Source organism: Microtus oregoni, unplaced genomic scaffold, assembly GCF_018167655.1.
Source record: "Microtus oregoni isolate MIOR12 unplaced genomic scaffold, Mior012 000006F_ref0000085, whole genome shotgun sequence".
Taxonomy (NCBI): Eukaryota; Metazoa; Chordata; class Mammalia; order Rodentia; family Cricetidae; genus Microtus; species Microtus oregoni.
This window is the reverse complement of record NW_024543065.1, coordinates 6,659,599-6,685,667: the sequence shown is the minus strand read 5'-3', so window position 1 is coordinate 6,685,667 and position 26,069 is coordinate 6,659,599. Positions and strand designations below refer to the sequence as shown.

Sequence of the window (26,069 nt, the reverse complement as noted above, 5' to 3'; positions counted from 1 at the left end):
GTGCCACGATCGCGGGCGGGCAGAGGGCTTGGGGTGGAAGTTAAAGACACGCCCACGTCAGGGACCCAAAATAGCCCACGCGCCCAGGGACCGAAATCAGACAGGAAGCCAAATAATCCGGGGCGTTGAGCGGCTCGGGCCGGAGAACTGGCCGAGGGCCGGGAGCCAAGGGTCCGGCGGGGGCGGGGCGGGGCGGGGCGGCGAGCCTATTAAAGCTCGTCCCAGAGGGGCAGAGCGGAGCGATGGAGCGCGAAGGCGACCAGGCAGGACGCGGGCCCCGGCATGGCCCGGCGGGGAACGGCCGCGAGCCGGAATCGCCAGCCGCAGCCACGCTGCTGGCACCCATGGACCTAGGGGAGGAGCCGCTGGAGAAGGCGGAGCGCGTCCGCACAGCCAAGGACCCCAACACCTACAAAGTGCTGTCGCTGGTAAGTGGGCGCTTGCCTCGACCGGACACCTAGGGAGGGCTCGAGGGAGAGCAGAGAGCACGGTCAGCACTGGGTTGCCAGAGAGAGCCATCCAGGGCTCCTCCTGCGCTAGCACGCGGTGACCTGCAGGGTCTCTGCCTCTTGCCCTGCGGGAGCAGGCTAATAAAATAGTCACCTTGAAATACTCTCCCCCTCTCTGCAGATAGTACAGGGATATCTAAAGGGGAAAAAAAAGACAGCAAAAAGCGCCGCGATGTTTGTAACCGTTTGGGTGGCCTTGTTCGGGGTGCAGGTGTTCACGGCTTTAGATAAATTCATTCCAGTTGAAAAGATTTATCATAGCTTTTCAAAGTATCGGGAACTTTAGAAAACACCTTGGTTTGGCTTTGTCGTGGTATTTTCTAGCAGCTGCTTAGAAACCTGTATGTGACTCGGAAGCGGCCTGAGATTCATTGCCCGCTCTTTTAACCACAGGCTGCACTGTTTGTGTTGCTGGCACAGCCGCCTGCTGTATTTCACTGCTATTTTGTTAGGACAGTTGCAGGATCGAAAGCCAACTTTTGGAAGCAGGACGCTGGTGTTCACTCTGAAGCTTCCTTGCATCAGAGAGGCTAAGTCTCATGGTCGGTCTATGTTCTTGGGGGGCTTGCATTATTCTAACCAGGATTAGGTCTGTTGTGATCAATTGAGAGCATCAACTCTCTTGCACACTCAAATGGAGCAGTGGACATGGGGAATTGAATTCAGACCCAGAGAAAGATGTAGTTATTTTATAGTATATGCAAGCCACAGCTTTTTGTGGACAGTGCATGCTAAGACACGGTCGCACATTATGACTTGAGCTGTGTTTGGTTGAAAAACCTCCTTTCTGGTGTTTGACTTTGTGCAGTCATTTCCATTTGCGCTATATTTAAGGTTCTATGCAGACACCATAGGACTTTCAGGACCAAAATTTCTAGACTTAAGAGATGGTGTCATATCCTTAGTTCTTAAAAATAAGTCCGAGAAGTGACCCAAACCACAGGCTGCTGCACCTTAGGGTATAATTTTGTATCATATGTCACTCATACAATATTGATGGGCATTTATTTAGTTTGAGTCTAGTGAGTTCTTTTTTTTTAAATGGAAGACCTTAGGTGTTACATGACTACTTAAATTACTGAGTATCAGTGCCCTTAGGTACTTAGCATACTATGAAATACTCAATAAAGACACACTTAATGTTTATGAAATTTTAATACAAAACATGTTTATATACTTACTATAAGTCTTTAAAGGGTTTCTGGTTGTTGAATTAGGTTTGACTAGTTTGCTTATAGGCCCTCAGCAAAGCTTTATCTTTAGAACACAGTTTTCAGTCTTTGACACCTGCAGTCAGGTGATTGGATGGTATTCCATCATTACAAATGGCTCCGATGATATACCTCTGAGAAACTGTCATGGATATACCGTAGGATTTCCTCAAGCAGATCAACTATGAATATTTGGTATATTTGAATATATGGTATTTGTATGTAACTTATTAGAAAGAATCCTTGACTCAGATCATTTTTAAAGATTTATATATTTTTAATTTATGTGTATGAGTATTTAGCCTATATATGTATAGGCTAGTCTATTAAATATATATATATGTTTGTTTATCTTGTTATGTGTTTGTTTATCTTGTGTGTGCTTTGTACCCACAGAGACCAGAAAAGGGTGTTAGATCCCTCGGAACCGTGGTTTGCAGATGGTTGTGAGTCACCACGTGGGTGCTGGGAACTGAACCTGGGTCCTTTGCAAGAACAACGAGTGTGCTTATCTGCTATCCCACCCTTCTAGCCCCTCTTAGATCTCTTGGTGGGCTACTGTGAGCCAGAAAATAGAAACAGACACCAAGGTTTTTGGTTTATCACCGAAGCTCTTAGTTCAGGGCAGAACTGGAAGTGAAACCTGTTTTGTCTCTTTCCCTCCCCTACTTCAGTAGCCATCTAGCCAAGGCCCTCAAAGGAATTTGACAACTGTCATCGAAGGATGTGTTTTCTAGAGAAAACTATAATCATTGGATTTATCTTGTTTCTGTTTTCAGATTAAGCATCAGCACAGTTTGTACAAAGCTGAAGAATCAGGTTGGACTAATTGCATCCTGCGGTTAGGATCAGGAGAGGTCCCCACTCCCAAGCCACAGGCTTCTAATCCAAGGGATAATCATAGGGTTACCTTGCACAGGGAAGAATCAGTGGAGTTGCCATTTCACACTTTTCTCTGATTTTCTCTCATTAACGAAAAGGGTCTAGCTGTATAGGAGGGAATAACAAAGGGGGATTGTACTCTAGCCGTGATTGCCCTGGTGATGCTTGGTCAGACCTAAGAGCAAGAGATAAAAACAAGTGCCACTCTCGTCCTTTGTGATCTCTGTGTTCGCCTTCACTGACTGTGGGGAACTATGTCAGCAGGGCAGTTAAGCTGCAAAGAAAAAAGGTTGAATCAGATCATGTTGCTGGAGAGTCCATTGCTTTGGGCCTCTGTTGAGAACAGTGGTGGCTGTAGAGGGGCACAGGAATGGATAAAGGAAGCATAGATGGAGCCCAGGATCCCAGAGTCCTCTTCGAGTCACGCCATCCATGACCCAAGAATCTCCCACGAGATAGTTTTCCAAATTTACCACCCCCCAAAAGTACTATCCCGAGGACCAAGACTTTTAGCTCATAAAGCTTTGAGTATATATTTATAATCCAAAGTATAGTAGTGTTTGGCATGGCATGCCGTTTCTCCCTCCTTGATTCCAGATCAAATTTGAACTGAAATAAAACTTCTAAAGCTGGGCTCAGGTATTTATCTGAAATATTCAAGTTCCGTATTATAGTTTTAAATGGACTAGTAGCTTCCTAGTCTATAGCAGCACATGTTCCTCTTTGGCCTGCTGAAACACTACTTTTGTGAGTTTGTAACCTTCTCCTATAATTGTGCTGCTAGAGTGTGCTATATGATGCAGGATTTGCTGTCCATAGTGGTGACTGAAGACTGCTTCAACCTTTCCATCGAAGAGTTCTTTCTAAGAAGCTGAAGTTGAGACCTCGATCTACTGAGGTTTGGGTGTAAAGGTTCATTCTCTTAGCTTCCTCCCCTTTTCCATTAGACTACAGCTTGGGGGTATTCAGAATAACTCCCTTAATCGCCTTTGAATTGACCTTGCTCATTGATTTGCAGATTTAATATCTACCGAGCCAAAGTTTTAGCGTTTTATTTCAAAATGACCAGGCTACCTTCAAAGCTAGAAGAGTCTAAAATATTCCTCCAAAACTATTTGTTTCGTCTGCTCTGATACGCAGGGAGAATGGAGGAGTTCCTGGTAGACTGTTGTGGTTTTGGGTGGGTCTCACATTCATCAGCATTTTGTTGGTTGAATGAACATACTGTATTTCTAGTTAGAATCGTACTTTGAGTTGAGAAAGGGTATGATGGGAAGACAGAACCCTGAGTTATAAACCCAGAATGTGAGGAATCCAAATAAGCTTGGCACTTGCCTCTAATTGCAGGGGTGAGGTAAAAACTGGGATCGTATTTTATTTGGATGGCCGTGATAGCAGCGGTCATGAATGAACAGGATGAATGAAAGCCTGCGTGCCCAAGCAGAGCACATGCACAGCCTGTCTTCACTTGGGCGCAGAATCAGAACTGTAACCCTGAGCTTTCCCTTTGGCACACACAACTCAGGTGTGGCCAGGCCAGTACATCTACAAAAGCCAAAATAAACCTTCCCCCTTGATGCCAAGGCGTCTTTTGCTGTGTTGACTCCGCCCCCTCCCCCTGGATTCGGCTGTGGGGCTCTTAGAGACATTTTCTCAGTTCCGCTTGCTGTTGTTCCTTCTCTTCTGCCTTGAGGTGTCCTCTGTTACTCCCGTCGTACGTTTTGTGACCCAGCCATTTGTCCTCCATGTGGTCCCTTTCTCGGGAACACAGCCACCTTCTCAACATCCCTCCTACTTCTCTTCTTCTTCCCTTTTGCCATCTCCTGTCTCCATAGCATCTTAATCATGACTCTGAACAGTGGCCATGCTGGGTGGGAAAACACCCACTTTGATAATTGAGAGCTGGAGGCCACTGACCATTCTAGACTAAGTACAGAATTTTTGGTTTGCTGACTCCTTATTTTCTTCCGGCTACTTTTTCTTTTCCAGATATCAATATTTAATATTAAAATGGTTTTATAGACAGTATTGTTTTCGAGCATGATAAATACCATTGAAAAATGTGTGTGTGTGTGTGTGTGTGTGTGTGGTGTGCGTGTGTGTGTGAGAGAGAGTGTCTGTGTGTGTTTGAAGATTAGCAGATATATTTCATCTTTATTATAGGCTTTGGGGACAAGCCAAAGAACTTAGTTATGATTCATAACATTATTTTTGCTAGAGAGAGAGAGAGAGTTATGTTTCAAGTTCCAAACAATTTATAAATGAAGAAGCTTTTGAAGGATAACCATAACTAAAGATCTGTATTTGGATAAACTAAACTTGCTTCCAGCAACCATGAAATATTTTTCCCTACACATCCCCAAATGTAAACAAGAAACTTTGGGCTTTGGAGATCTAGATAGAACATAGGTTGTTTTGTAAGCATAGATCTGCCCTGGATGGATAGATAATCAAAATGTTCATTCAATATGAAAAATCCCTTGGTGTCTAAATACATGTTACACATTTACTAAGGCGAGAAAAAACCAAAGGAGGTTTTTCGAAACAGTGGCAGGAATGTTGTGTTAAATATTAACTGGAACACTTGACCTCAGTATTTCAGTTAGCCAAGGCTTCAGTACAACAGCTGTGTAACATCTGTAATGGCTAGTTTTCTCTTCTAGGTTTTAGAAGCATTGGTGGAAACATGGGTGGCAGAGGCCTGATGGCTATAAAAGCTCATGTAGTGTCTGTAGTTTTCAAAACCATTTCTCATATATGTTTTTACTGACCCTTGACGAATCAATACTGTATTAGTAAAATATAGCAATAGCCAGTTCTATCTTGCATTCAAGGAAACAAGCACCAAGGGAGGGAGTCATTCAGGATTCTAGAACATTTGTGTGCCTAGAGACCACCTGGGGCTTGCCTTTGAGGTATAGAGAATGCTGAGGTCTGGTCTCAGGGTCTGTTTTGGAAGATCTGGAAGTTGTGAAATGCAATCAAGAAGTCTGCATTTGTTTGTTTGTGTGTGTGTGTGTGTGTGTGTGTGTGTGTGTATGTGTGTGACAGAGGTCAACTTCTTCTGTTCCTTAGGCACCCTTCCCTTGTGGTTTAAGACATAGTCCTTCACTAGCCTGGGCCTTGACAGGTAGGGTAGACTGATTGATTACCCAGCAGCCCCAGGGATCAGCCTGTGCTTACCTTCTCACCATGGGGATTACAAACATAAGCCACCAGGCCTGACTTTATTTTTCTTTTCTTTTCCTTCTTTTTTTAAACTTAATGATTTTTAAAAATGTGGATTCTGGGGCCGAACTCAGGCCCTTGTGCTGACATTGCAAGCAGTGCCTGAACTAGCCTCCCTATCCAAAGTGTGTCACTGATAAATGCCTAATGGTATTCAGGTTGTTCATTTGCTCCACTTCTAAAAATACACACTCATGGGCAAAAGTCTCAGCAAGAGTTCTAGGAAGTCCTTAGCCCAAATCCTCTCTCATCTGTGTGCCATCCACATAAAGACCAAATGTTACATCTAGATTTGTCACGACTGCAATGCCACGGTCTTTTCCCTTTTCCTCTTTGTGTTCTTCATAATGGATGATGGAAAAGTAGGAGATCAATAGTGTGGTGATGTACAGATTGCTTATACAGTGAGATAGCTTTCTTTGGATAATTACTGACTGTGTTTTCCTGAGGGAATCCCAAATCAATATACTTTTAGTTACCATCTATGTGAGTAAATTGTCTTGTGAGTTTCTTCCGTTTTTTTTTAAACACAATTCTTTATTGATTCTTTGGAAATTTCACACCCCAATCACTCTCACCTCCAAGTCCTTCCATGTCCACCCCTCATTCCTGTAGGATGCCCTCTGCCAAGTTAATTAAAAACAAAAGAAAACAAATAAATCCACCTTGCTCCCCCATCTTTCCATCCCCTACCTCTTCATTCATCCTAGTGGCATCGGGAGGTACAGTGTGTCATGCAGTATACCCCTTTTGTCCAATCAGCCCCACTGGCAAAATGTTCATTGCAATGAGACATTGGTCTGGTTCAAGGCTGGCCTCTGGTTTCTGGTACACCACCACCACTGGGTCATCCTCAAAATCCTTCTTGAACATCCTGTTGTTGCCCGAGTCATGGAGATCCTGTGGTTATTGTTCCACAGGGCCATTCCCTTTATGAGCTCCAGGATGTTGAAGTATATATGATGTTAGGATGCTCATATGTTCATAGATGGAACAGCTGTTAGAGTGGGCCAATCCAAGGCCCAGGATGTAGGTCTGGGTGGTAGCTGATTTGGTCGCTCTGACCACTGGGACTGCCCCCTCAGACAAGAGGCAGAACCAGTTCTGTTGGGCCCCAAGTTTCTAAAACAAACAACTGAGAGAGTTGGGTTTTTGTTTGTTTGTTTGTTTGTTTTTCTTAACAGGGTTTCTCTGTAGCTTTGGAGCCTGTCCTGGAACTAGCTCTTGTGGGCCAGGTTGGCCTCGAACTCACAGAGATCTGTCTGCCTCTGCCTCCCAAGTGCTGGGATTAAAGGTGTACGCCCGCCAGCACCCGGCGAGAGTTGGCTTTTTATAAACATGACACTGCTTAATAGTCTCACTGTACTGTAGAACTTTGCAATAATTTAGCTGGCAAGCATCCTCTCCAGATGTGATTTGGGAACCTTAAAGAGCATTCTAGCTTGTTCTTCAGGAAAGCATTCTTGAGAAAAATTTCTTTGTTTCTCAGGCTGTTTTCTTACCGTAATTGGAAAATTTGTTGACACACAGATGTAGAGTCATAATGGACATCTGAGGCCTGTGGTCTCTTAATGGAGAGAACAAAAAAGAGACTCAATAGTTTTAATGGTAACATTATATGCGTTACCAGACTTTTCCCAAGTAGAAACTCATATTAATATAAACCATCTTCATGTGATCTTGGATAAGTATGTTTATAGTTCAAAGACAACATAGCTGGAGCAAATTTCCAGCCAGAATATTTAGGCAGCAGTTCTCAAAACAGACCCTTAGGGGGTTTCCTAAGGGCCTTGTAGAAGGACTCTAAGTCAGAATCTCTTCTTCCTCCTCCTCCCCCCTTCCTATTCCTCCCCCTCCCCCTCCCCGTCCTCCTCCTCCTCCTCCTCCTCCTCCTCCTCCTCCTTCTTCTTCGTTTCACTATGTACCCCTGATTAGTTTGGATTTCTTTATGTGGATCAGGCTGTCCTTAAACTCATTGAAATACCCCTGCCTCTGCACCTAAATACTGGGATTAAAGGTGTGTGCCCACACTCAGCTCAATTTAATATTATCTTAGTATATCAGAAAGATATTCATTGTCCTTTTGCCAAGTTGGTTCTGGGTGACAGCGTCTTAGTGCTATGGAGTGGAAAACCCATTGATGCCATGGTGGAAGTCAAGGCAATGGGACCATTTAGACAAGCGGTCTTGGACCCCTCATTTAAACAAGATCAGCAGCAGTAGCAGCAGCAGCAGCAAAAACAACCTCCTCCCATCCCAAATAGCTCAATTTAACAAGAATGTCCTAGATGAAGCAATAAAGGTTTTTATTACACAGATTGTATTTTTATTTACTTTGTTTGTTTCTTCAAGACAGAATTCTCTGTTTAACAGCTGTCCTAGAACTCTCTTTGTAGCCCAGGCTGGCCTCAAACTCACGGAGATCCTCCTGCCTCCGTCTCTGAAGTGCAGGGATTAAAGGCATGTACCACCATGCCCTGCTACACAGATTTTATTAAATCTCAGGCTTTGCCATCTTTAATTTCTCCGAATGACAGAATTGAAAGTGTGAACTTAACATATCAGTCACAGAGGGAAGTACAGTATGTTTTCTGGAGGAAGTGAGACCCTGCAGTTACAATCGAACTAAATGGCTTCCTCCTCTTTGGTGATTACAATCATGTGCCACCACTCTAGGCTTTTTTATGTGGATTTTGGATACCAAACTCAGGTCTTGTATGGCAAGCACTTTGCTTACCGAGCTTTCTCTCCAGCCTTTATAGATTTTAAAATGCATCTCCGTGGATGCATCATCTGGTCCAGTCTGCCTTCACCCCTGTTGGAGACGGAAAAGTCATGTCTCGGAAAAGGCTGCAGTTGAAAAATCACTTAAGATCACAAAACTAATAATTTTGTGAATCTCACCTCTGTGGTTTTGGTGAACAGTTTTAGAGTCAGACAATTAAATTTAAACTAGTATTGTTATTAGCTGATTGAGGAATAAAAGTATGTTTCCTGAATATCAGCTTCCACAGTTATGGAGATAAAACTACATCAGAGGGCTGTTTAGACAATCAGACAATATGTATATACAAGGTGGCAAACTGTATTCTCTGGGTAAGTGTCTATTTTTCTTGTTGTTAGCAGTGTGATCGTGTGTTCTTGTGACATATCAGTCTCCTTCCTTGGAATTTGTGAGAAATAAAGTGTCACAGGACCCACCCCAGACCTTCTGGGCCGTCATCAGCAGGTTAAAATTTGGAGTGTCCCAGCATACCTCAGGGCTATAAGGCCCAACAACGTGGATTTCTATACCTGGGAATTCTAATCAGCTGTGCCGTTGACATCATGATTTAATTACACAGAACGAGATCAAAAGCTAAGTGCTCCTCTGTGGCCTCGACAGTAGTGGCTTGTGGTTACTCTAGTGCAATTGTCCTGGACATGGGTGGAACACTGTGATAATGGACTCGTCCCTTCAAGGCACAGTTTCCGTCACGGAGAACTAACTACCTGTGCTCTTACTTTAATTGCCTTCCTTACCCTGCTCTGGCTTGTCCCCTAATTGCTGTTTATTTCCCCAAGCACAGCCAAGTTTCTGCTATGGCCATCATCAGTCAGATAGCAGATGTTTTTCTGAGTCCACCCCCTATCTATCCAAATACCGTACTTATTGCTCTTACAGCGGGCCATCAGTAGAGGTCTCCAGGTAAATTTCCATGGCTGCGTTACCTAGACAGATACCTTGACACAAAGCCAAGCAGAGGGATCTCTTACCAGTGCTCTTCAGGTGATGTTCAATTAGATGAAAGGTTCTTGGTACAGGGTTTATTCTGAGATATCACATTGTCCAAAATCAGTGGCTCTTGATAAAGTGCCACCAGCATCATAGACGTTTGGATTTCAGGGATTTTAGGAAATGTCAATGAGATCTGTTCGGGCAGGCAGGTGTGGAGCACTGTGGACAGCCTCTCAATCTCAGCACCTTTTTGGTTACCCAGGGAAATGAATACAAAACCATTTGAGTAGTATTTATTTAAATCCCTCCTTCAGTTAGTTCAAAGGAAGGGGATGGGAAGAACCCCTCCAGGCACAAGTGTGTGTATATTTGTCTCCTTTGGAAACAGAAAGAAAAATCACTGTTGATTTTTCTGGGATGGTTCAAGCAAAAGTATTAGTTATCATGGAGAGTACAAACTAAGAGTTACCTGTGAGGCCTCTGACCAGGAGACTTTCACTTTAAGAACATGGATTAAGTGGGCTTCTTTGCTTCGAAATTTTGTGCTTCTGAGACCTCCTTGTTAGTGTTATTTCTTATTACCCAAGTAGAGCAAATTTTATCAGCAAAGGGATTGTGCTGGACACTTTTATCCATTTGTAGCAGCAGTACCAACAGCCAGGGACATTCTCGTGTTGCTATTTACAAGTTAACATCTGACAAGCATTCAGAAGACCCTAAGACACAGTAAGTGCCAGGTGTTTACTAAGTGCGTATACATCTTTGTTGGCTTTATCAGTTGTCACAACTCAACCATGTTCTTCAGTTGGCACAACACCGTGAGGTAAGCTTCAGCAAACATCTTGACTGACAGAGTCTGACCTCCCATCCTGACTTCCATTGGTTTGTCTTTTCTCTTTGGGATCTTTGTTAATTAGAGTCAAAGCCAAGATGGAGGTCCCAAATGTTCCAGCTCTGCTCACACAACTTTCCATTACACTCATCTATATGTCTATCTGTCTGTGTGTCTATCTATGTCTATCTATCTATCTATCTATCTATCTATCTATCTATCTATCTATCTTCTATCTATCTATCATCTATCTATCTATCTATCTTATATCTATATACATGTATGCAGTGAACATGTGTGTGCAGATACATATTGAGGTCAGTGATCAATCTTTTTTTAAAATATTTGTTTATTTATTTTGTATACAATGTACTGTTTGTGTATGCCTGCAGGCCAGAAGAGGGCACCAGGCATGTGGTTGCTGGGAATTGAACTCGGGACCTTTGGAAGAGCAGGCAATGTTCTTAACCGCTGAGCCATCTCTCCAGCCCCCAGAGATCAATCTTGAATGTCAATCTTCAGGAGCCAGTCACCGTTTTAAAAACCGGTTTTAGTAAGCTTGCTTTACTTGGTTTTCCTTCTGTGTTTGCATTCCTGTGAGGGTGCCATGGCACACGTGTGGAGGTCAGAGGACAACTACCTAGAGTCTATTCTCTCCTTCCTCCATGTGGGTTCCAGGGACAGAATGTAGGTCATCAGTCTGAGCAGCAGACACCTCTTCTGCTGAGCTGTCTTTCTGGCTCACACTTTGTTTTGCTTTTTGAGACAGGGTCAAAAAGGGAACCCAAGAACCCTTGCCCATCCCTACTCCTCAGCCCTGGTGGTATTACAAGCACATGGTTGTTGGGGACTGAGCTCAGCACCTCCTGTGGCATGACACTTTCCACAGGCTGGTTCTATTCTCTCTCCCAGGAGTGCTCTTCCCTTCTTCTTTCTTCTCCTCAGGCAACACCAGGCTCCCTGGGATCTACCTCAGTGTAACCTCTCATATGAGACATCCCTTTGCTCTTCTTTGACCTATCTTCCATGTCCCTTAACTGCTAAGTCATGTGGATGCCTCTAACTTAGCGGTTAGAGTACTGACTTTGGGGCCAGACGACGGGGGTGTTGATCTTACCTCTTCCAGTAACTGCTGTGTGTTCTGGGCAAGACCCCAACTTTCCTGCGTCTTTGTTTTTTCACCCCTATAAAGAAGGATAACCGTTGCCACCTTTATGTCCGATAAACCACAGATGCTGAGTTTGTGTTTGCTGTTCCTGGGATGGCTCATGTATTTATTCACTGAGAATTTAGAGCTCCTTGGGCAAGCAGTACTGCGCAACAGTCTCAACTCTCGTCCTGCCCAAGCACCCGAAAGATATTCTCTTTGTTCTTTTCGTCTACACCCAGGGGCCTGGATGGGTGTCCAAGAATCACAGAAGGGAGATCAAGCGGCAGCTGTGGGAAATGGTGCTCAGGAGCTGCACGCAGGGTGGAGAGTGGAGAGCAGGAGAATTGAGGTCCTGCCATGAGGAGGCTTCTCTTAGGAAGCAACAGATTGGAGAAAAGGTTCCCAGGGAGGCTGTAGCATGGGCAGAGGCCCTGGGAGAGTAAGGAGCATGTGCCTGGCCCAGCCCTGGTCTGCCTGCTGTGCAGAACTCCTGTTTGCTCCCTGCCCCGTGTGTGTGTGTGTGTGTGTGTGTGTGTGTGTGTGTGTGTGTTTGGGTTTCTCAGAGTGACTGGAAAGTACTGAAGTATTTTTTCTGATGGTTGTTTGGTTTTGTTTTCTTGTTTTGATCTTAGCAACAAGATAAGGTCCAATTTACATTTTTAAAAAGACCATTTTAGTGTTAATAGCGGAGACAGATTGAAGAGTGGATGCAGGAAGAGCACACTGTCCTATTTCCATTTTTTGATCACTTTGTAACTTTTTTTCTCCCACAGGATATGTGCAATTATTTAACATTCTAATGAATTAACATTAAATACAATAGAATATCATTATCCGAGCCAGAGTTCCAACATGCAGTTCTAACATGTTCATGCAGCCTTGAAACTTACAGATATATAGGACATTTCTGTCATCTTAAAATTTTCTATTGGACAATGAGTGATGTCATAATGGTTTTGTTTGTTTGTATAATGTGGAAATCAAACCTAGGGCCTTGTACACATTCAGCAAACACCCTGTCCACTGAGCTACAGCTCCAAAATTCATTTATTTAAAACCTTTTATAGTTTTTCAAGTCATCATCATCATCATCAAAGCACAGAGCTCTTGTTAAAGAGCATTTACTAAAGGAACAAAACAAATTGAAGGGTTAAGCATAAATGCTCTTATAAATGCAAGTTTGAGATCCTTTACCGACATGAATGTGTATAATTAAATTGACTAAAGTCATAATCAACATGTTAAACGTTGTTATGGATGGAAAACTGTTGTCCCTTCCTAATTATAAACCCACATATCCATTACCTGCTTCTAAATTCTGTCTTCAAGTTGCCAGTGTAGTTGCGATGGAACAACTCCTGGGCCTTTTTCAAGGTTAAAGGCTGCTTGATTTCCCTTTTATGCTGTTTCCAGTAAAGAGAAAAATATAACTGAAATTCATTTGACTTTGTTTCTATTAAGTCTTTTAAATTATTAATTAAATTTGTCTTTTGGCAGTTTCATCCATGTATATAATGCATTCTGGTTGTTCTTTCTGCCCCCTTTTACCTCCCTCCCATCTCCACTAATCAACCCACACTTCTCCTTACAAATCTCTTTCTCACATTCATGGCCTCTTATCTTGTGAATACCGAGTTGAACCAGAGGGTCTGTGTGACCGTGGGTCTGGAACTGTCACTGGAACTTGGCGGGCACACATTGGAGATAGTGATGACTCCTCTTCATGAATCTTTTGGTTGTCAGTAAACAGAAGCAGAGAGGGGTAGGGTCTCGTGTGCCTCTCGTCACCGCTACTGCAGCCTACAACACCGTATTTTTTCCTCTTCTCACCTTCCTCCAGTCTCCTGCCAATATTTTCCAATGACTTATTCTGGCTTGAGTCCAGGAGGCTGAGTAATGGGATCAGGCAAGGTCATTTCTCTGAGACCCCAGTGCAGGAAGAAGCCGTGTTATGGCCTTGATATTCTTGGGAAACTGAACTGGAGACAGACTCAGAGGTCTAGAGCAGTGTGCTTGAGTTTGTCAGGGTTTGCTCTCAGGGTCAGAACCCTGGAAAGGAAAGTAAGTACATAGGGTCGTGCAGAGGATGGAGGTGAACTGTGTGATGCTCCATGGAGGGCACAGGACTGTGCAGAGGATGAAGGTGAACTGTGATGTGATGTTCTATGGAGGGCCAGCAACGCCATATTCAGTGGAGACTTTGCTATGCCATATGCTGTCCTAAATTAAGGTAACCCTTTGGAGTGATTCAAACACTTTGGATCAGCTGCCTCAGGAAGAGAGTATGACCATGTGACTTTCCTCCGCCAAGGAAATCCCTGTAGGAGACCACACCCAACAGCTGGGGTAGAATGCCTTCACCCTTGAAGGGTTTGACTGGAGTGTCCAGTGCTGGCCAGAGTGTCCAGTTAGGAAATAGATGTGAAAATAATGTCCATACACAGATCATATATTAAATAAATATTCAAACCTTCATCTTGTTTTTTATTACATAACAATACCATAGATTGTTTATCTATTTTCATGTTCCAACCTGTAGATTAAAGTATATAGATATTTTAATATATGTATTAATAAGGAAAATGATTACAAAGTCCTAGTACATGCCAAAAGATAAAACTGCATATAGAGTCGTTTCTCAGTTAGCTCTCTATAACTACAGTAGAGTATAAATACATTTTAAAAAAAACTAAAATAGATCAAAGGTTTTCAGCAAAAAGGGAATTTTGTAGTAGAGTATAAGTTTTGCCTATTTTTCCATTTCCTAATAAATAGCCTACTTTATAACCGTTTTAGATCAACAGAAAAGTTGTAACGCTGATACGAAGAGATCCCACGCCCTTTCCTGTGACTGACAGAGACAAGCTTGTATTAAATGAAGTGCCAGTTGCCAGAATTCTCGTCTCTTGTCTCCGTTCTTCTAGGACTCCATCCAGGAATGACGCACTGCACTGAGTAGCCCTGCCCCAGTTCCTCCTAACTCAACATCTCAGGCTTTCCTTGCTTTTGATGGCTTTGACAGTTTGGAGAGGGTTGTCATGTTCTGTGGAATGTCGTTCATTTACGATTTGTCTGTTATTTTCCTTATGCTTAGACGTAGATGACACAGTTTTGGGAGGCACGCTGAAGGGGGAAAGCGCTGTTCCACACATTATATAGAGGAGCGTGTTTTTAATGTGACTTATCATTGATGATACTAACTTGATCGCCTGGCTGAAGTCCTTTTTGGTTGTTATTGCTGTTGTCTCTTCCTGTATTATTCCCTTGGCAGGAAGTGCTATGTTACTGTGCTGGGTTGACAAGGGTTTGCCACCATACCTGGCCGTATTTCGTTGATGATGGAATGTCTTTATGAATTATTTGGGTATCTTTTATTCTCTCTCTGTCTCTTTTCTTTCTCTCTCTTAGTCAGGGTGACTATTGCTGTGACGGAACACCACAACCAAAGGCAACTCAGAGAAGAAAGGATTTACTTGATTTACATATCTTGAATCACAGTCCACTGAGGGAAGCCAAAGCAGGAACTGAAACTGGGCAGGATCCTGGAGGCAGGAGCTGATGCAGAGGCCACAGAGGAATGCTGCTTCCTGGCTTGCTTTCTTAGAGGACCGAGGACCAGGAGCTTAGGGATGGCATCACCTACCCCAACACTCGCTAACCTAAGACACTGCTCTACGGGCTTGCCTTCAGTCCAGTCGTATGGAGGCATTTTCTCAACTGAGGTTCTTTCTTCTCAGAGGACTTGTGTCAAGTTAACATAAAACTAGCCAGCACTGTGCATCTATCTCTTTTCAGCGTGTGGTAAACAGCTCTGCATACTCCAAATTCTTCCACCATGTTTGGTGGGTGGGGGAGATCCAGAAAAGGGTTCCCTGGGCAGATGCATTTCTGGTCTCTGCTGCAGCAGTCAGATAAAACCAATGTTACAGTGTCCAGATATAGTGGACCTAGGGGTTTACTGGGTGTATCCTCTTTCCTTTCTTTAAGTGTTAGAGTCTCCGAGTGCGGTTGCTGTTAGGAGAGGAACTGCTTTATTCTGTGGAAGAATTTACATGGAGAATGGAGGCTTTCTTGCTTGCTTGTTTCTTTCCTCCCTCCCTCCCTCCCTTTCTCCCTCCTTTCCTCCCTCCCTTCCTTCCTCCCTCCCTCCCTCCCTCCTTCCCTCCCTTCCTTTCTTCCTTTCTTCCTTTCTTTCTTTCTTTTTGGTTTTTGGAGACAGGGTTTCTCTGTGTATCATTGGCTGCCCTGGAACTCACTTTGTAGATGCGGCTGGACTTGAACTCACAGAGAGCTGCCTGTTTCTGCTTACTGAATGGAGTGCTAGGATTGAAGGCATATGTCACCACCCTTGGTGTGTGTGGTGGGGGAACTTTAATGGCATGTAACCATAATTCAAAATGGTTAGCTGGTATTTCACATCATGAGAATTTAACTTCATGTCTTTATTCCCACTTACATTGGATGAAAACAGGCATCTTTCCCCTCTGTTCTCACACCACAACAATCAACACAGAAAGCTTCTGTGGGTCCACAGCTGTGAAAGCTGAGGACATCTCTGGTCTTGCAAGCATGCCAGGCCTTCTGCAGTTGCAGATGTCCAGCTGAGCTTCCTCTCATTCTCAGTACCTCTAACTTTGTCTACCTGGAGATAGCATCAGATTCACAGCATGGGGGCCTCAGTCTCCAAAGTTACCTCCCCTTCCAGTTTGCCTGCTTGTTGTAAGCCTCCAGTTGTTTTCACCCTGTAACTCTGGCTGTGAGTTAAGCCACTCCCAATCTCCTGGTCTTCCAATGATTTGCTTCTAGGGATCACATATCTCAAAAAATACAGTTACGGTTGTTATAAAGAATATGGCAAAAGGATGTGTATGAAGAGAGACATGTGACGAAAGGTGTGTGAGGAGGGGGTGAGGAGTCCATGCACTCTGTGCCTCTCTCAAGAGAAACCTCTTCATGTTCAGCTGTCTGGAAGCTCAAGCTCCCTGACCTTTTTTTTTTTTTTTCCTAATTTTTAGAGATGTTTTTAGTGGAGACTTCACTTCATGTATGACTGAAGTATGGATAGCTATGTTGAACTCTGACAGAAAGGGAAGCACCTACACTGAATGTGGACACCCAGCAAGGCGTGCACATCTTGTAGGTCCTTCCTTCTTGGTAGGAATGAAATTTCCCTCCTCCGGGGTAGGAATGAAGGAGTGTCTTATTGTCTACTATCAGGCAAGGGTAGGTCATATGATTTCTTTATGGCTAATTACCAAACAGAAAGATTAGTGTTTCAGTGACCTGCTCTGGGGAAGAGACATTTTAGTTTCTAAGATCTTGTAAGGCAGGAATAATGAACAAAGGTGGAAATAAGTAAGGAAATAAATACACTTAATATCACACATATTCCATTGTTGGCAGGTTTTTATTGTTATCACAATGCTCCAATAAATGTCTTTATGTGCATATCTTTATGTGTTTATCTTAGTGGTTCTATGAGGAAATTAACAGGACTGAAATCACAGGGGTAAAAGGTGTCCCATTTTGAATTTTGATTCAATTAAATGATTCTTGAAGGAATTTAAGCATTTGTGAAGACAGTATGAAAACGCCTGTTAGGCTTATCTTTGCTGACAATTATGATACAAATCTTTTTGGCACTTGTAAATCTCATTGATATATAGTTTTTAACTTTAAAAAGTTGTGTCTCTGTATTTGCATATGTATATGGGATGGGGGACAATTTCCGGGAGTCGGTTCTCCTTCTACCATGTGTGTCTGAGGCGGCAAACTGAATTTCTCAGGCTTGGAGGCAAACTCCTTTCCCACCAAGCCATTTCACTGGTCCACATTTTGACTTCAAATGAAAATGATTGCTTTCCATTTCTGGGTTTTGCTGTCATGCTCGTAAAGCTGTATATGGCCCCGCCACCCCAATTTAAAGCTCTTTGGCCATCTTTCATTCTAGCAATTTCATCTTATATCTTCGGAAACTATGAAATGTTTACCTTTATTTTTAATGTTTATGCATGTTAGCATGTACATGCAGTTCCTGTGGAGGTCAGAGAAAGGTGTTGGATCTCCTGGAGCTGAAGTTACAGGCAGTTATGAGCTGCCCGTGTGGGACCATCTACTGCTATCTACTGAATGCAGACACCCAGCAAGGCTTGCGGGTAACAGAACTTCCGGCCTCTTTGAGTGCAGCCCTCCCTTCAGGGTAGGAATGAAGGGGTGGTATCTAGAGTGGGTCACATGATTTCTCTGTGAACTTAGGTCCAGGCCAGGCACTTTAGTAACCGAGCCATCTCTTTAGCCTCTCGTTTTCTTCCTTTACGTGTTTTTCTCATCTACCATTTGGTGTTTCTAGGGCATTCCTTCTACTGGGCACTTCTTTTCAAGATCACTGTGTTGAAACATGCTACATTTATTTATTTATTTGTGTGTAGGGCACACTATCATGCTGCAGCTTGTGCGTGGAAGTCAGAGCAGACCTTGTGAGAGTCATTGCTCTCCATCTACTATGTGGGTCCTGAGAATTGAATTTAGATCACCAAGCTCGGTGCCTTTACCTGCTGAGCCATTTTGCCAGCCCCAGACCTCTCTCTCTCTGTCTCTCTTTTGTAAGTGGATTACCCTTTTTTCAGAAGCACAAATAAATGATCTATTTGGAGACAAAAGGCAATCAAACAATCAGAGCAAGAACAAACACACCGGATGATATTTAATGATCATTCCTGGACAACCACTCCTTGTGGGTTTAAGCTGGAGTTCTCCTGTGGGAGGCTACAGCCGTGGCGTGACTTCTAGCCCTTTGAACATTAGTCCTACTTTGCTTTTGAGGGGTTGTTTGCCTCTGACATGCCGTTGTGAAGCTTGTGCCTGGAGCTTCAGCGAAGGCATACAAGTCATGGTGGGAGGTTGACATCAAACACGAGCAGAGCCATTACTTTACGCTATCAGATGGGCATTTCTTCTTTGGCCTTTAACTTCAGAGAGAAATGGCCTGTAGGAGCACACTGTGAGCTACTGGAGGAGTTCTTTGTTCGCTGTGGCAGAAACTGTAGATACCATTTATTCTTTTCTTGGAGGATGCTTGGTACCAATTAAACACGCATGAGTGAGCACGAGAGGAGAGCACTACCCTAGATAATTCGGTTCTCTGCAGATCTCCCCGATAGGTCTCACATTGGAAGGACATGGCAAAGGTGAGTTCCTGACCTTTCTCTTCCATGCCAGGGCTGGTGCTTGAGGCCTCATAGTTTATTCCAGTGACCCATGTTCAAAGAATCTTCTTTACAAGATGTAAGAGATTAAGTTGTAGATTCATAGATAGCCCTGCATTTATTTTACCAGGGGAAGGATGCCAGAGGGTGAACCTTGCTCAGGATTATCATATCCTAAATATAGTTCATGTTTTAGTTCAGGTTGCAGGTTTGAAGTTACCAGTGCCCGTTGTGGTGGCTCACCAATCTGAGCTGTGTTAACTGAGGTTGGCTGTAATTTGCAGAATTGCCATATAATTTAATTTGTGTTATGTCTTTATTTTGTTTAGACCAGGCTTTACATTTGATATTTTATTTTAACCCGTTCTTCTCAAACCCTTTTAAAATTTTAATTTGCCATTCCTCTGGTTTCCGAGAGGAAACTTTGAATCCTTTCTCTAAGGGATTATTTACCACAATAGTTCCTCAAAAAGCAGAGACATAATGGAGTAGGTGTTGACTTAAGTATTCAAAATACCAAAAACCTCCTTTGATTCTTCATTTTAGTTTATAGAGGGATCTGGTAGGCTCTTCTGCCTGAGAGGCTAGTCCAGCCATCTCTGGGCTGTGTTTGGTCAGTCCGATGTACCCTGGATTTTCTGTTGTCAGGTTTCCATTGTCTTCCAGGCCTTGTTTCCCCATCTGCACTTGTGAGGTGTTGTCTCAGCAAAGTTAAAGATATTCACTACTATTTTTCTTTCCTCTTTAGAAAAGTTTCAAGAACAATTTAAAGTATTTCTGCTTGAGAATTCTTTTGTGCTTTAATTGATTTTGGTCCCTGGTCTATTGCTAACACCATGCGTTACTCAGGAAGGACTTGGGGAGTGCTGATTAAGCAAATCAGCTCTGCAGCTGCTGCCCCTGTTGCTGGGCAAATATGTGCTTTTCAGGGTCGGTGTTGGATGGGGATGCCTGCCAGGTGTGAGGTGTGCCTGCGAGGTGTGCCTGTTCAGGTGTGCATCCTCTTCACCCATTTCCAATAACCTGAGTACCTTTACCACGGTAGTTGGGGGCATCAATATGTAAGTCAAATGCCCCTCAACACCTGCCTTGCTAGACTTGGGGACTTCAGAAGGAGATTAGAACGTATATATGCTTTGGACTTCACAGTACGTAGTAGTCGCTCTTCAACAGAATGTTAAGTTAGAGTCTGTCTTTGTATGTCCCATAGAAGTTGGGTTTACTTCAGTCTGCTTGCTTTCCACAGTGGAGAAAGTCCCCAGAAAACTAACATGCCTCTGAGGCCTGAGTTCTCACAGAGTTGTGGTTTGTTTTGTTCCATTTCTTAGTTTCTCTCTCCGAAAAGAATGCAGCTTGGCCAAAAGTTAGAGGTCTGGTTGTCAATGCGGTCTCTTAATTCATCTTCTTAAAATATCAGCATTTTTTTTTTCAATTATCACATTGGAATTCTAAATACAGCAGTAGGCTGTTTCCTGAATTCTTTTATTTGTATTTATTGTTGGTATTCTTTATAAAAATCAGGCATAAAGACAATTAACAAATGGACCAACAGGGTCATGAAGTCAAATGAAGAAAAAAAATGGGGGATTTCTGCTTCTTTCCCAAAATTATGTTTCAGTTCAATTGCTGCTTGCCAGTTTTTGACTCAAGGTTTATTTGTTGAAGGACTAATATATGCAAGGCGCCTTGTTAGATGTGGAAAGTACAGAAATAAATAAATGCGTCTATAGCAGCCTGAAGCTCACAGTCAGTCAGAGACAGGTAAATAAACTAACTCATGTCTGTGGTCTGGGCTGCTGTAACCTAAGAGGAGACTCTGGTTCAGAGGAGCAAAGAGCAGCTCGCTTCCAAAGGAAGCAGCCAAGTCAAGATCTAGTTTACCGTGTGGACTCATACCATAGCCTGTCAACAAAAGGTTTTTCTAGAAGCTTCTAGAATAGTCCATCTATGCTACTTCTATCGTTAAAGGCTTCAAGATCTCTCCACATTCTAGGTCTCTTTCATAACCCCTGTGCCTGCCCCACTCCTTCCTGGGTTTTGGTCTTGCCACTTTTGCAATGAACTCCATGATCCTTGGAAAATTATTCGCTTCTCTGTAGTTCAGTTTCCTTAAACTGGCGTAATCATTATAATTGCTTTGCGAATGCTCTTGTGAGGATTAAGTGACTTAATATAAAACTCTAGAAGTAGGATGTGCCATAGAAATGACAGCTGTTATTGTGGTTATTTTTTCAGATTCCTTCTTCCCTGCTTTACCTGCATGGGGCTGCCGAAAGCACCCTAGCATGTACTGTGATTTTATTGGTTCACTGCCAGGTTGCTTCTTGCAAATTCATGTTTTTCTCATTAATGTAAGACTTATTCCAGAGATGTTTTCATAGGCCTTATGCCCTGAGATTAAGGATTTCAGTACAATGTCTTCTGTTTGTTTAGTTTTTGTGCTTCTCCTCTAGACCTAATTTCATCACACACAGCAGACAGTTGAGCATTTGTTTACTGACAGAGAAGGAAATGACTTTTTCCCTGCAAGCATCTTTGCGTAGCCTTTTGTCATCTCTCCTTTTGGACTCTCCCAATTGCTGCCAGTATCTCAGCATCTTTTACATTTTTCTCCTGTAGCTCTTGTCAAATTCTGTTGCCTTCGTTTATTTTCATTTCCACAATCCCACATTTTGTTTCTTCATAGGGTCAGAGTTGCTTTTATGGCCTCTCTGGCTATGAGTGCAGGGAATGCATACAAGGGGGCATTCACATTTCGGTGAATACTCGATAAAGCAAGGGTACCCCAAATTAAATAACCCTGATGTGGAGCTGGCAAGATGGCACAGTGGGCACAGGTCCTTGCTGCCTAGCTTAATGACGCGAGGTCGGGCCTCAGGACCCAAATGTGGAAGCTGAGGGCTGATCCCCTGGTGCACACATGCGCACATGCATGCACCTATGACACACCACTAAATAATAGATAAATGTAATGTAAAATTAATGATAGTGTGAAGAAATCTGTGAGAAAAACGAGGTTTGGAAAATGTCCATATCTTTTTGTCTCACTTAATGTCAAGGAAAAACGACATGATTTAGTTAAAGACCCAGACCAAACAAGAAGGAAACTAAAAAAAAATAAATATTCTAACACAGAGGCAAAGCATTTCAACAACGGTGCTTTTGCTTCATGTGCCTCAGCTTTCCAGGATAATACTGTTTTTTTTCTATAATTCTCAAGAAAATATCAAACTATAAAAGTGTCTCAATTTGCCTGGTGGTGGTGGCACACGCCTTTAATCCCAGCAGAGAGGAGTCGGAGGCAGGAGGAATTCTGTGAGTTCCAGGCCAGCCTGGTCTACAGGAGCTAGTTCCAGGACAGCCAGCATTGTTACACAGAGAAACCCTGTCTCAAAAAACCATACCAAACCAAACCGAATCGAACTAAACCAAACCAAACCAAACCAACCAATCAAAACAACAAAAGTGTCTGAATTGTTTCAGAGTTAAATAAATCTTGGTAAGGGGTTGAAAGAGGTTGCTGAATTGTTAGAATTCACGTTTCTCTTTCAGAGGACTTGGCTTTAGTTCTCAACACCCACATGGTGCCTCACAACCATCTGAAACTCCAGTTCTGGGGGTCTGGTATTCTCTTCTGGCTTCTGTGGGCACCAGACATGCATGTGGTGCACATGCATACATGCAGGTGATAGATTTCATACACGTAATAAAAATATTCAAAATAATGCTTGGTGAACTTTGACATCACATTAAACTACTTTGTGAAGGAAAACCAAACTGAGTCAGAATTTACAGGGAATGTCCCAGGGAAGTTAACTAGTAAAATTATTTCAACTAGGTATGTATAATAGAGTAATAGATGCTGCAAATTTCTTCCTTCCTTCCTTCTTTCCTCCCTCCCTCCTTTTCCCTCCCTCCTTTCCTCCCTCCCTCCCTTCCTATCATTCTTTGCGGCAATAAGGATACATGAAGGATTTGTTGTTGTTGTTGTTGTTATATTTATGCTTTGATTCTGTGCTACATGTTATATTGTTATAAAATATAAATACATGCAACTTATTTTTTCCAGTGAAGAAGTAATTATGAAAACAGAAGCGCATGCCTTCTGTTAATTAACAAGAAGACAGGGAGCTGCATGTACCACGGTCCCCCCTTACATGGTTAAAGGGCACAATTTAAATGCTTGCTCACTATCAACTCTTTCCATCCTGTTCTTTCCCTTCCATTTCTCCCACACAAATACCCATGTCTACTTGATCCTATTTAGCCATTCCGCCCACACTTTAACTCCCTAGTCTGCTTTTCTGCTTTGTTGATTCCTCTTTTCTCATTCCCAGGCTGTGCCAAGCCTTCATTCAGGCTTCCCACCCCCTTTCTAGATTCTCATGCCATTTACGTCCATTTGCAAGACAGATAGGTCGAGCTGGGTTGCCAGAGCCTGCGGGGCTCTGCCTTTTCGTCCATGATGACTTTGTCTTCATCATCTCTGCCTTTGCTGCCACCCTTCCCATGGTGTGGTCCTTCCATGACAGCAGAGTCTTGCTGGGACTTCCTCACTCCCAATGGTGCTCCTTGCTTGATCAAGAATTGAACTGCCTCCACCTTTCTGTAGTTCAGGCTCTTGTGCATGTGCGAGTATTTTCCCTTTGTTTATTTTGCTCAGACTTCTGCCATGCCTGTTTCTGAGACTTAATTCCTCAAGATGCTCCAGAGTAGAGAAAAAAAAAATAACATGACTTTTAAAAGCCAGTTTCTGTGTTTTATTTGTTGAGTTCAAACAGTTTTGAAGTAACTGCGCTTAGATAATTGTTGCCTGTATGTCACTGTGTGTAGGTGAGGCTGCTTTTCCTGGTTCTCCGAGAAGTACAATCTCACTTGCCACTGCTTAATTAAATAACAGCAGCTTCTCAATAACAAGGTTCTAATTTTAGGTATATAAACCATGAGTAATTGCATGAGATACAAACTTTGTAGCTAGCTCAGCAGTGCATAAATTGCTGTGTAACTAGCAGGTACATATCACCAGTAGCCGGTCCTATTGTGGATTTCAGAGTCTGTCAGTGCTTGGTTGACAGGCATCTCTCAGGCCGTTCATGCACAGACAGCAACGTGTATTCATCCTGCTACCCTGCAGACCAGGGCTATGCCTCCACCACATTCTATAACAGTGGATAACTGAAGAGGCAACTGACGGACAAGAGAGCGAAAGTGAAATGCCCAAACGAGCAGAAAAGTGGTAATGCTGGAGTTGCAATTCAAACAAATTGTGAGTGGAGTTTTGGAAGACACGGCATCCTATGGGAGTATTGCCATTAGCACGGTTTAGTGGATGAAGACAGGAATCCAGACGCATTGAGAGGCTGCTTTGTGGATGCCTGCGAGGAGAGTGTCTGTGGCAATAAGAATGGGAAAGCGACAGTAACCTCAGAGTGCAAAGGTTGCAATAGGACGGCAACCTGAACTTCCAAAAAAAAAAAAAAAAAGACCCTTCACAGCAAAGAAAAGACCAGTATTTTGTATTTTAAGTTATGCCATATGTGAGAGGAAAATACGTCCATAGGTACTGTTCAAACTGTTCTAAACAGATCCTACAAAACAAACTTCAATTTCCTATTGTTTCAGTTTTGAAACTGCAGTGTGAAACAGAGATTACTTCTACTGGCTTCACCTCTATTTATATGCATAGTTCATAGTGAAAGAAGTTTTGATGTTTTGAATAGATATATGTAATTGCCTTCCTGTTGAATTTCTATGCCCGTTAGGGGTCCCAGAGAATTCTATTAGTTCCCATTTCTGATACTTCATTGTATCCATTTGTCCTTAGTTACTTGCCATTCATATCATCATCTGGTAATTTCCCATCTTTATGGGCATGCTGATAGTTTCCCTTTGTACAAAATATATACAAGACCCCAGTGGATATCTGAACCTGAGGGTAGTCCTGGTTGCTTTCTCTTGCATGTCTGTGTGTGTATACTTATCTTTCCTTGATCTATCTACCTATTAAAGTCTAATTTCAATTTTTTTTAGTCTTTTTTTTTTTTTTTTGGTTTTTCGAGACAGGGTTTCTCTGTGGCTTTGGAGCCTGTCCTGGTACTAGCTCTGTAGACCAAGCTGGTCTCGACCTCACAGAGATCTGCCTGCCTCTGCCTCCCGAGTGCTGGGATTAAAGGCGTGTGCCACCATCGCCCGGCTTAAAGTCTAATTTAAAAAGTAGACACTTACTTACATCAAAACGGATAAAATAACACAGTCATAACAATATAATGTCATAAAAGTTATGTGATCTCTCTCAAAATACCTACTTGTAGTCTACTCCTCTTTCCTGTGGTGAGATGCAGTGAGATGAACCATAGAGCTGTAGGGACACTGTGTGAGGCTGCTGTCAAGGGTTCCTTGAATGCTAGTGCTACAGTACTATGCCAGGGAGCCTGAAAGGCCATGACTGCTCTTCCAGCTGACAGGTAGCGCATTCTTCATAGGGACATGCAAAGATGATGCATGTCCGGGATGAGAGAGCACAGTGACACATTCCATAATTACTCAGAACGGTGTGCAGTTTACAAATGAGGAGTCGTTATTTCTGCCATTTTCTGCTTACTATTTTCTGATGCTGAACGACTGCGGATAACTCAAATTGGAAAGTGAAGGCACACATGTAGGAAGACTACTGTGTGTATACTTAGGCATATTTTGGTTTTTAAAACTCCGGCTTTAGTGCTGCTGCGTTTCAAACCATGCCTTTGCCTTTTTCTTTGCAGTAAGATAGACTGCTCTCTTCTTTCAGTCCCTGTGTACTTCCTCTTAAATGTTTGTAGTCACTCGAACCTCCTTCAGCCAATGGCCTTTGAGAGGCTGGACCAGATTGGGTGTGGTTTGGGGTACTAAAAAGGTGCAGACCCACCCGCTGCTCTTTCCTCTCACTCCCCTCTGCCCCCTGCTTTTACACCCAAATGCTGCTCCCTATTGCGATTTGTGAGCCCCCATTAAATAGAGAACCCCTTATCATACCCTATTCAGAACTAGTGTGGGATTACTTTATTCATATTCCCCTTCATTTGGTGTGTTCCCCTTCATGAATGTTCAGTATTTTGTATAGAGACTGGCTCATGGCATTACTCGGTAAACTTGAAAACGTGAGGCGGTAGAGAACTTACACTCACTGTCCTGCCTCATTCTTCATTCCCTCTTTTATCTTGGCTCCCATCCAGCAACACTACATCCCTGTGTGCACCTCCATTGAGGGTCTGTCGCCTTTTGGATTTGCTGTGGTGGGTTTTGTTCTGGTTCAAACATGCTTCTAGTCCTTCATCTAGCACTTTGATTATGCCTTC

General features: G+C 43.0%; 1 protein-coding gene across 2 annotated transcripts in view; it reads left to right on the top strand.

The window, feature by feature from the left end:
• The first annotated feature begins 242 nt into the window (after window positions 1-242).
• The window catches only part of Enpp1 (ectonucleotide pyrophosphatase/phosphodiesterase 1), a 62,184-nt gene continuing 36,357 nt past the window's right edge, over window positions 243-26,069 (top strand). Inside the window, exon 1 of one of the 2 annotated variants that reach the window (XM_041654729.1) lies at window positions 243-428. In XM_041654729.1, coding sequence (XP_041510663.1) covers window positions 243-428 — 186 coding nt within the window. The remainder of the gene's footprint in view (window positions 429-26,069) is intronic. The other variant, XM_041654730.1, reaches the window with a different exon arrangement.